This window comes from Scyliorhinus canicula, chromosome 3 (assembly GCF_902713615.1).
Source record: "Scyliorhinus canicula chromosome 3, sScyCan1.1, whole genome shotgun sequence".
Taxonomy (NCBI): domain Eukaryota; kingdom Metazoa; phylum Chordata; class Chondrichthyes; order Carcharhiniformes; family Scyliorhinidae; genus Scyliorhinus; species Scyliorhinus canicula.
In genome coordinates this window covers 254,720,883-254,735,158 of record NC_052148.1, presented here as the reverse complement: position 1 = coordinate 254,735,158, position 14,276 = coordinate 254,720,883, and the positions used below count along the sequence as shown (strand labels likewise).

Below are 14,276 nucleotides of genomic sequence, written 5' to 3'. Positions count from 1 at the left end.
AAAAGATGCTTTGAATCCCATCAATTAATGATGGTTAAAGTATAACTTTTCACAAGAAGAGTTTGTGATGGGGGGTTATTTCGCAAGAAGCAGAAGTACACTTATTCATGTCACAACATTATTGTGCTCCCAGCAGTTTCTCAAGTTAAATATTGTAGTCATGTTCAACAGTTCAACTCATCAAAATATTTATTCTATGCTGGGTTTCCACAAGTGCAGTCATGAACTCGCACAGTACAGCACGCACTTTGGCAGGACTCCAGAACTAAGTTCCAGGTGAGAATGGCTACCCTTGATATTAAGGTAACCTTCAACCCAGTAAAATCAGTATCAATGAGAATAAAGGAGAAAATCTTTCAGTGGCCAATACCTAACAGAAAGAAAGATAGTTGTGGTTGTTGGAAGTTAATCTCAGTTCCAGGATATCGCTGCAGAAGTTCCTCAGAGTAGTGATCTAGGCCCCAACCACCTTCTGCAGCTTCATCAATTTTTGTTTTGAAATTTAGAGTACTCAATTCGTTTTTTCTAATTAAGGGGCAATTTCGCGTGGCCAATCCACCTACGCTGCACATCTTTGGGTTGTCGGGGCAAAACCCACGCAAACATGGGGAGAATGTGCAAACTCCACACGGACAGTGACCCAGAGCCGGGATTGAACCTGGGACCTCGGTGCCGTGAGGCAGTAGGGCTATCCCACTGCACCACCGTGTTGCCCTACAGCTTCATGAATGACCTTTCCGGTGGCAGAGTAGCACAGTGGTGAGCACTGTTGCTTCACAACGGCAGTGTCCCCAGTTCGATTCCCGGCTTGGGTCGCTGTCTGTGAGGAGTCTGCACGTTCTCCCCGTGTCTGCGTGGGTTTCCTCCGGGCGATCCAGTCTCCTGCCACAAATCCCGAAAGACGCGCTGTTGGGTTAATTGGACATTCTGAATTCTCCCTCTGTGTACTTGAACAGGTGCCGGAATGTGGCAACCAGCGGATTTTCACAGTAACTTCATTGCAGTGTTAATCTTTTTTTTTTTTTTTTTATAAATTTAGATTACCCAATTATTTTTTCCAATTAAGGGGCAATTTAGCGTGGCCAATCCACCTACTCTGCACATTTTTGGGTTGTGGGGGCGAAACCCACGCAGACACGGGGAGAATGTGCAAACTCCACACGGACAGTGACCCAGAGCCGGGATCGAACCTGGGACCTCAGCGCCGTGAGGCGGTTGTGCTAACCACTAGGCCACCGTGCTGCCCTTTGCAGTGTTAATCTAAGCCTACTTGTGACAATAAAGATTACTATTATTAAAAAGTCAGAACTGGGAATGTTCTCTGATGATTCTCTTCCCGCACGCAGAAGGCATGGACAGTATTCAGGTTTGTGCTGATAAGTGACAAATTGCATTCAAACCACAAGGTCCCCACATGAAGTGTCTAACCACCACTCCCTGACATTCAGTGGCACTATCATCACTGACTCACACAATACTCATCCTAGTATTCACTGTTGACCAGATTTTGCACCAGCCATAAAAACGTTGAGGAAACCAGGGCAGATCAGAGGCTGGAAATTTATGCCAGGTTTTTCACCTGCCTTGTCCCCAGAGCCTGTCCACCACCAACACAATACAAGTTAGGAACCCGGTGGAATGCTCTGCTCTTGCTTGGATGAGTGCAGCTGCAACACCAGTCGAGAAGCTCTGCACTTTCCAGGATGAAGCAGTCCGCTTGTTGAGAAACCCATGGAGCACCTGAAACGTTTGCTCTCTCGCCGCTACTGCATTGTGGTTGCAGTGCACACTATCGACAGGATGCACTACAGCAACTAGACAAGGCTCCTATGGTAGCAACTCGAAAAGCTGTGACCTCAACCACTTCGAACAATGAGGGCATCCGGTACATGGGAGCACCGGCACCTTCAAGTTCCCCTCCAAGTCACACATCATCCTGACTTGAAAATATATCGCTCTTCCTTCATCGTCGCCGGATCAAATCCTGGAACTTCCTCCCTGCCAACGCTGTGGGTGTACTTTCACCACGTGGAATGCAGTAGTTCAAGAAGGCAGCTCACTATCAACTTCTCAAGGGTAACTAGGGATAGTCAATAAATGCTAACCTTGCTAGCAAATCATAGATCCCTAATATGTTTTTTATTAAATGGAAAACCTGTTTACACTTTGATTAAAACTTATATAAACTCTATCAAATGTGACTAAAATATATTAAAAATCAAAAGACTTGGAACTTGAGCATAACAGTTCGATTGTTTTAAAATTACCATGAGTTGCTGTAAGAAACCAAGACAGATCAACATTGTGGTGTGCCCATTAGCAATGTATCAGTGTTGCCGCACTCAAAGATTTTATAATTCACCTTCAAAGTATGCAGTAGCATGCCTAATTTAATTAACAACCTGCGTGCAGTGACATGTCAAGCTAGTTTCGATAAACGACCACGGCCTATTAATTTTTTTGCTGAGGCCGATCTATCAGTAGAAGTGGCTTTCAACCATCGCTAATTGTATGCCTTTGTTAAGCGCCGGATTAATAATAAACACAGCCGAGTGCACAGAATGCTATCTGAAAGGTTTTGCTGGCAGTGCTGAACCTTTTCTGTGGTGAATATTTCATTCCACCATGAATAAATGTTTTCACTGGAGCTGGATTTTCTTTTCTCTTGCATAGCTTTTTTTTTCATTGTTGACTCCATTTGCTGGTTTTCCCCCTTGGAATGTTTTTCTAGAGCTTTGGAAAGCGCTGTTCATATCCCTGCTACAGATCACTGAATAAATCCTGAGTAGTAGGCCCTATTAATATGAAAATGGATAGGAATGTGAGTCAAAATTTTATACATGACTCCTAATGCTTTCATGTGACACAGCCATAAAAAGGCTTTACTGACATTCAAGGTTAAACTTTGCTCTGGGACCTTTCCACAGGAATATTTTTCTTTTAACTAAATATTATTGTTTTTATTTTAAAATTTTTTTTTAGAGTACCCAATTCATTTTTTCCAATTAAGAGGCAATTTAGCGTGGCCAATCCACCTAGCTTGCACATTTTTTGGGTTGTGGGGGCGAAACCCACGCAAACACAGCCGTCGAACCTGGGACCTCGGCGCCGTAAGGCCGCAGTGCTAACCCACTGCACCACTGTGCTGCCCTAACTAAATATTCATTAAAATTGCCTTTCTCTGGTGTCCACTGGGGTCAGCTGAAATCCTCACCTCAACTGGGCTACTAATGAGTTCAGGAAAAAGGCAGTGCCAATTTCTGCCCCACACACCGGAGATTTCAGCAAAGGGCCTTTCAAAAATTGGTGGATCCTTTGCTTACATATTTAAGGAACCTAATGCCTGTTTTCGGCATCTTCCCAGTACAGACAGAGTTTAGGTCTCCGTATTAATTAAGCAGTGAGTCCATCGCTTGTGTAGATTGCACACACCCGTCTCACTGTTAACGTGGTCTGCATCACATCTCTTTTACAGCAAAGAAATTGCAGACGAATTTCACGACCTTAAGGTTCTGCAGTCTTCCTCGTGATTTGACTTAATCCTGCGTCATGTTAATGATGCGCTATCAATTGTACTAAAGACTCGAATGGGTACAAAAGAGGCTTTATTACAGTTAGATGTTTGTCCTCCGACTGCAGCTGGTAGAATGGCTGATCAGGAGAACTCATGCATATTTATACGGCTCCTAGTGGGCGGAGCTAGCCGGCAGGGGCTACCGGCGAACCTGTAGTACAGGTACTACTGTACATCCCCTAATACAGGCACACACACAATTACACAGTGGATCACCACAGTTAATATTTGTTGCTTTATGCACGGCTCAAAAATGTGCAGCGGGACTCTCCATTCTGTTGATCCCGGGGAATCCACAACAGCAAAACTGGTGCTGTACCTGGATCGATTCAGCAACCGTGGAGGGGCTAGCACCAGCTCCACGTGAAATACAATTGACCCTTAGTCTCCAAAGGTTGTGTGTGGTTAAAGGGTTACAATGATAGGGAGGGGATTATGGCCCTAAATAGATCTTTTAGAGTCAGTGCAGACCCGATGGGCCGAATGGCCTCCTTCTGCACTGTAGGGATTCCATGAAGTGCAATACAACCGAGCCAGATTTTCTCAGCTTTCCAGTGGCGATTCCAGAAGACAGAGGTAACAGCTCAACAGCTATTTTACAAGAGGTGCTAGAGACTGGATGTATTAGACAGCATTTGTTAAATTCTACCATTTCCAATCAGGTAGTACTCCCTTGAAACCTTTACACTGACCACATTCCTGTCCTTAATGCCAACACGAACATTTCTATTTCCTTAAACTATCTGCTAACCGCAGAAGCTCCATTTTCCTTGTCAGTCACCTCTCAGTGAAACATTCCCAAGTACAATGAAACACAAAATCGAACTAAACAACAGCCATACTTCAGAGTCTGCTATCTGTCTCATTTTCAAATTTGTACAATTTCTTCTTCTTGTGGCTTTAGTAGTCTGAGATCATGTGGTTCTCCACCTGAAGCCCCAATTCTGTTGTTTCACCAATTCAGAGGTGGAGTTAATGTCAGGGAACCACAAGATCTCATTAATAGGAATAGTTACTAATTTCCCATCCTAACAGGATCTTCTTCAGTTCTCTGCCCAAAGGCAGGTCCTCGACAATTATTTGCCAAACCATAGCAAAGGGCAATGACTTTTTACCACAGGTAGAGCAAGGGTGCAGATTCAGAGTCTACCTCAACTGAAACAGTGATCGAACCCTGTGCTGTTGGAATTGATCTGATCAACACACTAGCTGCTTAGCCACATGAGCTAACTGGCATCCCGTTGCAGGATAACGTAGCTTATTTTTAGTGGGGCATTGCAGCTTGTTCTACAAACCATGGCGGGATTCTCCGTTCCTGAGACTAAGTGTTGGCTCCAGGGCAGGATTCGTGGACTTCTACGACAGCAAAACTGGCGCCGCATCTGGACCGATTCAGCGACCGTGGAGGGGCTAGCACCGGCACCAGGTGGAACACAATCGATTCCAATGAGAAACGGTGTGGGATTCGCCAGGTCCATTATTGACACTTTGGAGGCTGACAAGCTGCAGCAGCACACAGACACATTACAATTCCCATACACGCTCATCCCTGCCAACAAGAAGTCACTGGTTGTGTTGGAGCACGCCCATTCCGCTGATGGGTCGGCTGGGGCCAGAGGGCACCCCGGGGGATGCGATGGGAGGATACGCATATGAACGTGGGCCTACGCTCACAGTGGACAGTTAGCGCCGTGCACAGCTACATGGCTGCGGCAATGGTGGTTGCAGTGTCTCTCATCTCTACCCCCAACCCGCACTCTATCTTCACTTTGGTATGGCAAGTTAAATTTGATTATCAAATGACGATCATGCGGGTCAACACAGTCAAAATGGTGGCTAGAAACCCATCCTGTCTTAGCAATATCCAGCCTATGACATTTTTTGTTTCGAATCTTGAGTAAAATGAGTTAAGGTGAATAATTATCACGTGATTCTCACTCCATCTCTGCTCACATGAGGACTAACCTCCCATGCTAGTCCTCACTTTGTGTAAGTGATAACAACAGAGAAACTCAATTCACGTTACTTTTCATTGACAGCTCCAGTCATTGTGACGCAGCCTACGGAGGTCTGGAATGTCAGTGGATCCCAAGTTTACCTCAGCTGCGAAGTTATCGGAGTACCTACTCCTGTACTCACCTGGAACAAGGTTTGCAAATTTCAGTTTCGTCTCTATTTCTGTTCAGCTTGCAAGACCAGGACCAATATCTGCAAAGGGGTATTGGCTAGTACTCTGGGGGAGGGTTTAAACTAGTGGCAGTGAAACACAAGAGAGAGAAACAAAGATTGAAAGGCAGAAAAGTAGAAAACAAAAGTGGAAGGCAAAGGAAATAAGAGCTAGCAGCAAATGGGGTCATAGGACAAAAAAGTGTAAAAATATTAAAAATATAAGTCTAAAGGCACTGTATCTGAATGCACAGCACATTCGCAATAAGGTAGGCAAATTAATAGCACAAATAGATGTAAATGGATATGTATGGGATTATAGAGGAATGGCTGCAGGGTGACCAAGACTGGGAACTGAATTTGCCCTAAGTGCATCTGATATTTAGGAAGGACAGGCACAAAGGAAAAGGAGGTAGGATGGCATTGTCAGTTAAGGATGAAATAATGGGCAGCACGGTGGCGCAGTGGATTAGCCCTGCTGCCTCACGGCGCCGAGGTCTCAGGTTCGATCCCGGCTCTGGGTCACTGTCTGTGTGGAGTTTGCACATTCTCCCCGTGTTCGCGTGGGTTTCGCCCCCACAACCCAAAGATGTGCAAGGTAGGTGGATTGAACATGCTAAATTGCCCCTTAATTGAAAAAAAAAATGAATTGGGTACACTAAATTTATTTTTAAAAAGGATGAAATCATTGCAGTAGGGAGGATATTGACTCAGAAAATCCAGGTGTAAAATCAGTTTGGGTGGCGTTAAGAGGAATCAAGAAGTGGAAAGCATTAGTGGGAGTCCTCTGAATTCTTCAAACAGTAGTGGTAAGGTAGGGGATGGCATTAAACAGGAAATTAGAGATGCATGTAATAAGGGTGCTACAGTAATCATGGGTGACATTCATCTTCATATAGATTGGGCAAACCAAGTTAGCAATAATCCTGTGGCGGATGAATTCCTTGAGTGTGTACAAGGTGGTTATTTAGATCAGTATGTCAAGGAACCAACTAGGGAACATACAATCCTAGATTTGGTATTCTGCAATGAGAAGGGATTAATTAATAATCTTGTGCGGGATCCTTTAGGGAATGATGACAGAATTAAGATACTAAATCTAAACAAAAAAAATTACAAAGATATGAGGTGTGAGTTGGGTAAGGGGAACTTCTGTAAACAATATGATGGTGGATAGGCAATGGTTAATATTTAAGCAAGAAATGTGTGCATTGCAACAGTTATACATTCCTTTCTGCCACAAAAACACAAGAAAAGCAGTCCAACCACGGCTAACAAAAGAAATGAAGGATAGTATTAGATCCAAAGTTGTGAGAACCAAGCAGCAAGCCTAAGGACTGGGAGCAGTTTAGAATTCAGTAAATTAGATCCAAGAGATTGATTAAGAGGGAAAAAATAGAATATGTGAGTAAACTTGCAAGGAACAGAAAAATAGATTGTTAAAGCTTCTAAAACTCTGTAAAAAGAAAAAGATTGGTGAAGACATCTGGTAGATTGTACATACTGTTGCCAGTGATGGAGTGGATATTGAGACCGATTATCTTGGATGCTGTTGAGTTTTTTGTTGGATCCAAAATGGGAGAATTTACAATAGAGAACAAGGAAATGGCAGTGCAACTAAACAATGGTTTTAGTTCTGTCTTCACAGAGGAAGACACAAATAACTTCCCAGAAATGCTAGGGAACCAAGGAGGAGGAATTACGAAAGAAATGTGTTAGATAAATTAATGGGACTGAAAATTAATAAATTGCCAGAGCCTGATAATCTACATCTCAGAGTACTAAAGGATGTGGCCATGGAAATAATAAATGCATTGCTCATCAGCTTCCAAAATTCTGTAGATTCTAGAACAGTCAGAGAAGATTGGAGCGTGGCAAATTTAACTCCACTACTTAAAAAAGAAGGAAGGGATAAAACAAGGAATTTCAGACCAATTAGCCTGATATTAGCAGTAGGGAAAATTTGCTAGAGTTTGTTTTAAAGGATGTGATAACAGGACACTTTGAAAATAACAACAGGACTAGACAAAGTCAACATAGATTTTGAAAGGAAAACCTACTGAAGTTTTTTTAAGGATGTAAGTAGTAGGATAAGGGAGAACCAATGGATGTGGTGTATTTGGATTTTCAGAAAAATTTGATAAACTCCCACATAAGATGTTACTGTGTAAAATTAAAGCATGTAGGATTAGGGAAAATATATTACATAGGTTGAAAATTTATTGAAGACAGGAACCAGGGATTAGGAATACATGGGTCTTTTTCGGAGTGGCCAGGTGGTGTCTAGTGGGGTACTGCAGGGATCAGTACATGGGTCCCAGCTAGTCACAATATATATTAATGATTTGGATGAGGGAAACAAATCTACTATTTCCAAGTTTGCTCATGACATGTAACTTGGTGAGGATGTGAGTGCTGAGGAGAGGCTACAAGGCAATTTAGACAAGTTGAGTGAGTGGGCAAATACACGGCAGATGAAGTATAATGTGGATAAGTGTGAAGTTATCCACTTTGGTAGGAAAAACAGAATGGCAGGGTATTATTTAAATGATGATAGACTGGGAAATGTTGATGTACAAAGGGACCTGGATGTTATTGTACACCAGTCACTGAAAGCAGGTGCAGCAAGTAGTTAGGAAGGCAACTAGTATGTTGGCTGTCATTTCAAGAAGACAGGAGTACAGGAGCAATGCAGCTGTACAGGGTCTTGGTGAGACCACACCTGGAGTATTGTGGGCAGTTTTCATCTCCTTGCCGAAGAAAAGAGATATTTGCCACAGAGAGAGAGCAGCGAAGGTTCACCAGACTGATTCCTGGGATGGCAGGATTGTTGTATGAGGTGAGATTGATTCAAGTAGGCCTGTGTTCACTGGTGTCCTGAAGAATGAGAGGAGACCTCATTGAAATGTATATAATTCTGACAGGGTTGGGCAGACTGCATGCAGGGACGTTGTTTCCTCTGGCTGGAGGGTCTAGAACAAGGGGTCGCAGTCTCAGTATAGGGGGTAGGCCATTTAGGACTGAGATGAGGAGAAACCTCTTCACTCAGAGGGTGGTGAACCTGTGGAATTCTCTACCACAGAAGGCTTTGGAGGCTAAGTCGCTGAATATATTTATGAAGGAATAGATTTTTAGATTCTAAAGGCATCAAGAGGTACAGGGAGAATGCGGGAATATGGTGTTGAGATAGGGGATCAGCCATGGTCATATTGAATGGCAGAGCAGGCTCAAAGGGCCAAATGATCTACTCCTCCTATTTTCCAAGAGCAGAAATTTCCTCCAACTAAATTTCCTCCAGGGTGGAATGTTGGCACAGCTGCTTCACAGCACCAGTGACCTGGGTTTAATTCTGGCCTTGGGTGTCTGTGCGGAGTTTGCACTTCTCCCCGTGTCTGTGTGGGTTTCCTCTGGGTGCTCCGGTTTCATCCCACAGTGCAAAGATGTGCAGGTTGGGTGGATTGGTCATTCTAAAAATTGCCCCTTAGGGCCCAAAGATGTATAGGTTAGGTGAGGTTACAGCAATAGGGCAGGGTCATGGGCCTAGATAGGGGGCTCTTTCAGAGGGTCGGTGCAGACTCAGTGGGCCAAATGGCCTCCTTCTGCACTGTAGGGACTCTATGATTCTTCTGTAAAATATTGTGAAGACAGAAACGATTGTCTTTCTTTCCCATCACCAACTCTGTTCTCTTGCACATGACTCCATTCCTCTTCCTAGCAGCTGCCTTAGACTTAACCAGACTGTTTGCAATATTTGGCCCCAAGATGAACTTCTTACCCCACATTCACGACGAAGACCACCTAGTTCCACCTCCACGAATTTCCCAACTTTGCTCCAGCCTCAGCTATCTGTCACTGAAACCCTCACCCATGCCTTTGTGACGTATAGGCTTGACCATTCCAATGCTCTTTTGGCCAGCCTCTCTAGCCGCTGCAAGCTTGCAGTTATCCAAAATTCTGCTGCCCAGGTTCTAACTCACACCAAGTCCAACTTGCCCATCTCCCCTGGTTTGCTGATCTACACTGCCCCCCCCCCCCCCGGTTACGCATTGCAGATTTAAAAAGTTCTCAACCTTGTTTTTAAATTCCTGTATGATCTTGTTTCTGCCCTTCTCTTGTAATCTCCTCCAGCCCAACAACCTTGTTGCATTCTTTGACAATTTTGACACCCTGAATGTTCCTGATTTTTAAAAAACTCTCCTATTGATTGAGATCCTGCATCTGGCTAGGTCCTAAGCTCTGAAATTCCCTCCCTAACCCTCTCTGTCTGTCCTTCTTCTTTCAAGAGGTTCCTTAAAATCTGCCACTTTGACCAACCTTTAGCTCATCTGAAATCTTCTTATAAGGCTCAGTGACAAATCCAATATATGTAGAGTCTGGAATTCAATATATTCTATTAGCTGAATGCATCTAAACTCCATTTTTGTTACTACCTTGAATTCCAATACACTTTCCCCACAATAACATTGTCATGCTTTCCATTACAAAAATATGCACTGGCAGCTTATAAAGAATGGAAAAAGTTAATGCTTAGAGGGACTATTGATGACTGAAGTGAAAACTTTGATTTGCTAAAGAGCCATTATGCCTGAGGAAATAATCAACTTTTGTTACTAACTAAATATTTGCTTGTGAAAAGTTCTTAAACAATTTAGAATGAAGCCTTTTATCTCTCTTTGCTCTCCTTGGGAACTGCTGACAATGACTTTCAACGCACACAAGTTGACATGGTGCAACATGTCTGGGGCTATTACAAAACATGCCATCATACAAGGAACATTTGTTATGCTAAGTACAAAGAACATTCGCAAAGTGGTGTGGTCCTTCAGCGATCTAAAAATGTATTATGTGAAACCACACAAGGATACATTATGAATGCTATTTTAAATAATAGGTAAAGAAAACAGCAAAAGGTTTGGAAAAGATGGAGTTGCTGCCTGGTGACCGGGACAACCTTGCCATTCAGACCCGTGGTGGACCAGAGAAACATGAGGTTACAGGATGGGTGCTGGTAAGCTTTTAATCTACATTTAAGAACATTCATTAGGAATTTATGTAAACCCGACCCACAAAAAAATTCTTAGATTGTTGCGCTGCTTACAGTAAGGAATAGGAATGCCTTTTGCCATGTTACACACAAAACAGTCCCCAGTCAGTCGATACTACAAGAGTGGTGACAATTAGCAAAGCATTTCCTTGGTTGTGAAGCACTTTGGGATGTTCTCAGATCGTGTAAGGTTCATCTAAATGCAAGTTCTTCCTTTTAAGACACAACTCCCAGAGTAAAGATCTGTCAAATCTGCGGCAAAAGTGAGGAAAACATTTATTTTGTGCGCTACGGGTTAGCTTATAACCTGTAACAACCTGTCTGATTGGAGATTGCACATTTTGTGCTGTCATTGTTGGGCTGCTTCTGTGCTCCCCACAAGAGTTTCGAACTAGGTTGAAAATACCCAAATCCAGTCCGGAGCAAGGAAGGCTTTCGTATCACCAGACTGGTCATGTCTGTCTTCAACCCCAAGGTGTCCTTCACACAATTAAGTTTCAATTTTTCGAACAAAAACATTGTTGCTTTCAAGAAATCTGAAGGAGTGGAAGTTTTATTATCAATTCTGCTCGTTATAATTTGCTTTCAACATTATCTGTCCGTTTTAGAAAAAAAGCCTGTAGAAAATTGACCCATGTTGCCAACTTGTCACAAGCATCTGAAATATGTTTAACTATATTTACTCATCCAATTGAACCCTGGGACTAAAATGTAGAATCTCTGGATTACCCACAATTGGGCAACAATGGAACCAAAGTAACAATCCGGCTGTGAGGAGATTTGACTCTTGGTGTACTGATTGTATGCTAGATTTTTTTAAAACATCTTATTTCTTGCCTGGTAAAGGAGGGACAAAGACAGCAACTTAGTTACATATCCCTGGCGAAGTAAAACAGACACTGATTCAAAGGAACGATAAGTGAATAAGACCTTGGTTTAATGACGTGAGCTGAGAATTTGTTAGTGTCACCCCACTGTAGAGGTATGACATTGAAAACTAACTCTCTTCTCTATCTTGACTTCATTTATTAATCCAATTTCTTTGCCCCAACAACCCCCCCCCCCCCCCTCAATGTGACCATCTGCGATCAACACATTCTGCTATTTTACCTTTATGCCACTATCAGCACCATCTTTAGTCTTTAACACTACCATTAACACTCCCTTTAGTGGCCATGCATCTCTCCTAGCTCCCACCTATTCTTCTCCACCCCTTCTTAAACAGTATAAAATTTCATCACATTTCTCTCCCTCTGTTTAGCTCCGAAGAAATCATACAGACTCGAAATGTCAACTGTTCCTCTGTCCACAGCTGCTGCCAGGCCTACTGAGCTTTTCCAGTATTTTCCGTTTATATTTTAGAATTCCACCATCGGCAGTTTTTTTGCTTTTATATACCCAGGCACCTAATTTGGAAGGCAGCAAAAATGCATCATGTCATATAGTACAAACTGTAGTACAAGCCTCCTGGCTCTGTGCCTGAAATGGGGCAATAGGGCCTTTGCATTTGCAAATAGAGGCGTTTTGTGACTCCATTCTTAAAATTGGACAGGCCTGAAAATAGCTGATGCCAGGGGCTGCTATTTTCCACCACAGCATTGAAGATCATTGCTAACCTCACTCGCTTCCCTCCTGATTGCAATCCTTCCAAAGGCCTCTTGAGGGAAAGCAGCCTACACAACGTTTCATCCATAAAACTGGTGAGCTGTCTCTGCACCGGGGCTGGTGTCTGCATATGTTAAGACGGCCCGGCTGAGACTCAGGCCGCTGATGAGTGCTCGCAAGGAGTTGCACATTTCAGCCTTGAAAACAAGGCCAAAACAAATTTCCACCCCTTGAGCTTTGGAGAGGATAGAAAGGGAAGCGGGTGTGACACTGAGAAGTTTCGGGCTGAAATGCCAGAAGGTTAGATTTGGTATGCTGAAAACACAATTGCCAAGAGGGTGCAGATGGTAGATTTAAGAGTTAGAAATTATATTGAGGCACTCATCATGCCGTATGAAGGAAAGGTGAATTCTATTGCACTTTCTGCAATTTTTGAATTTGAAATGTTTTGTCGCCCATCTACATACCTGATATGGAGTACATATTGTACACATGAAGAGAATTACAATTGTGTAGTGGTACAGTAATCAGGAGGAGCTCACACTGTATGGTGACAAGTCAAATTTTATGGCATTTTCTGTATTTTTCAAGTCGAAATGTTTTGTAATATACTTCTGCAATTTTTATAAATCAAGGATATATTTGTGTAAACAAGAAGATTCAAGAGTTAGAGGAATGGAGAGTTGTTGAAACATTCATTTTTGCAAATTCGGCAGAATAAGTGTCATGTCTCCAAACATCTTTATTTTCAATTATATTTAGATCTCTCCGCTCACTGAGGAAGACGCTGGAGAATATGAGTGCCATGCATCGAACACCAACGGAGAGGCTGCAGCTGCCGGAAGCATACACGTGGTTGATGAACTAAAAAGTGCGTGTAATGTTCTATATAAATAACATAGATGTGTCATGAAATATATGTAGCTTCATGGCTACCAAAGGGACTATCGTGATTTTTCATGGGAGTGATAAAGAGGTAGTGAGGGGAAAGGGCAGACAGATTTTAGCATGAGACTTTTAAATACGTGTCCAGAAGCCTGCACTGGTCAAAAGAAGGTTGCAAGATGTGATTCAGGCAGCAGGGTTTTGCACTGAGCTATGTTTTATATTATGTAGGAAGCCGGTCAAGAGAGAATTGGAATAATCAAGTCTGGCAGCGACCAAAGCACAAATCAGATTTCAATGGCACACAGGTTGAGGCAGGCTGGTGTCAGGGGAATGTAATGGAGGTGGAAAGAGGCTGGAGGAAATATGGGGTCAGAGAATTAAACAGGATGCAGAGATTTCAAACAGCTGAAAAAGCCATAAACAGTAACAAGGAAGAAGGATGCAATCAGTGGCAAGGATTCAGAGTTTGTGGCAAGGGTACAAGACTATTGCTTCAGTCTTCCTAATTCCTCAAAAAACTATGGTTAATTTAAGATTTCAACTCAGCAACCTGCCAGAGGTAGTGGAGGTGTCGAGAAAGGGAGCGATATAATGCTGGTTGTCCTCAGTGTGCATGCAGAGGCATAATCAGGATTTGCAGTTGATGTAACCCTAGGGAACCATGTAGTCAAGGAGAGATTGGTCTCAAAGGTCACAGTGTAACTTGAGGAAGATAAGCCTTCGCTAGAGATGGTCTATCCATCCAGATATGAATGGAATCAAATGAGGGCAGGGCTACTGAGCTGATTAACTAAGAAAAGATGTTGGAGGTGATTGACCATACCAAGGGCCGCAGAGATCATGGAAGATGAGAAAAAATGAACCACGTTCACAATCACAGAATATTAGTGCCATTTTAGTGCTATGGCTGGAATAGAAATCTGAATAGAAGTTCAGGCAGGGAGTTGCAGGATTGATAAGTTGGAGATTTTGGAGACATGTTGAATAAGAGAAGGAAGG

General features: G+C 42.9%; 1 protein-coding gene across 2 annotated transcripts in view; it reads left to right on the top strand.

Moving 5' to 3' along the window:
- Positions 1–14,276, top strand: part of igfbp7 (insulin-like growth factor binding protein 7) — a 46,516-nt gene that overhangs the window by 25,358 nt on the left and 6,882 nt on the right. For both annotated transcript variants that reach the window (XM_038792611.1, XM_038792610.1), the window contains exons 2-4: positions 5,614–5,723; positions 10,632–10,748; positions 13,152–13,260. In XM_038792611.1, the coding sequence (XP_038648539.1) occupies positions 5,614–5,723; positions 10,632–10,748; positions 13,152–13,260 (336 nt within the window). The remainder of the gene's footprint in view (positions 1–5,613; positions 5,724–10,631; positions 10,749–13,151; positions 13,261–14,276) is intronic.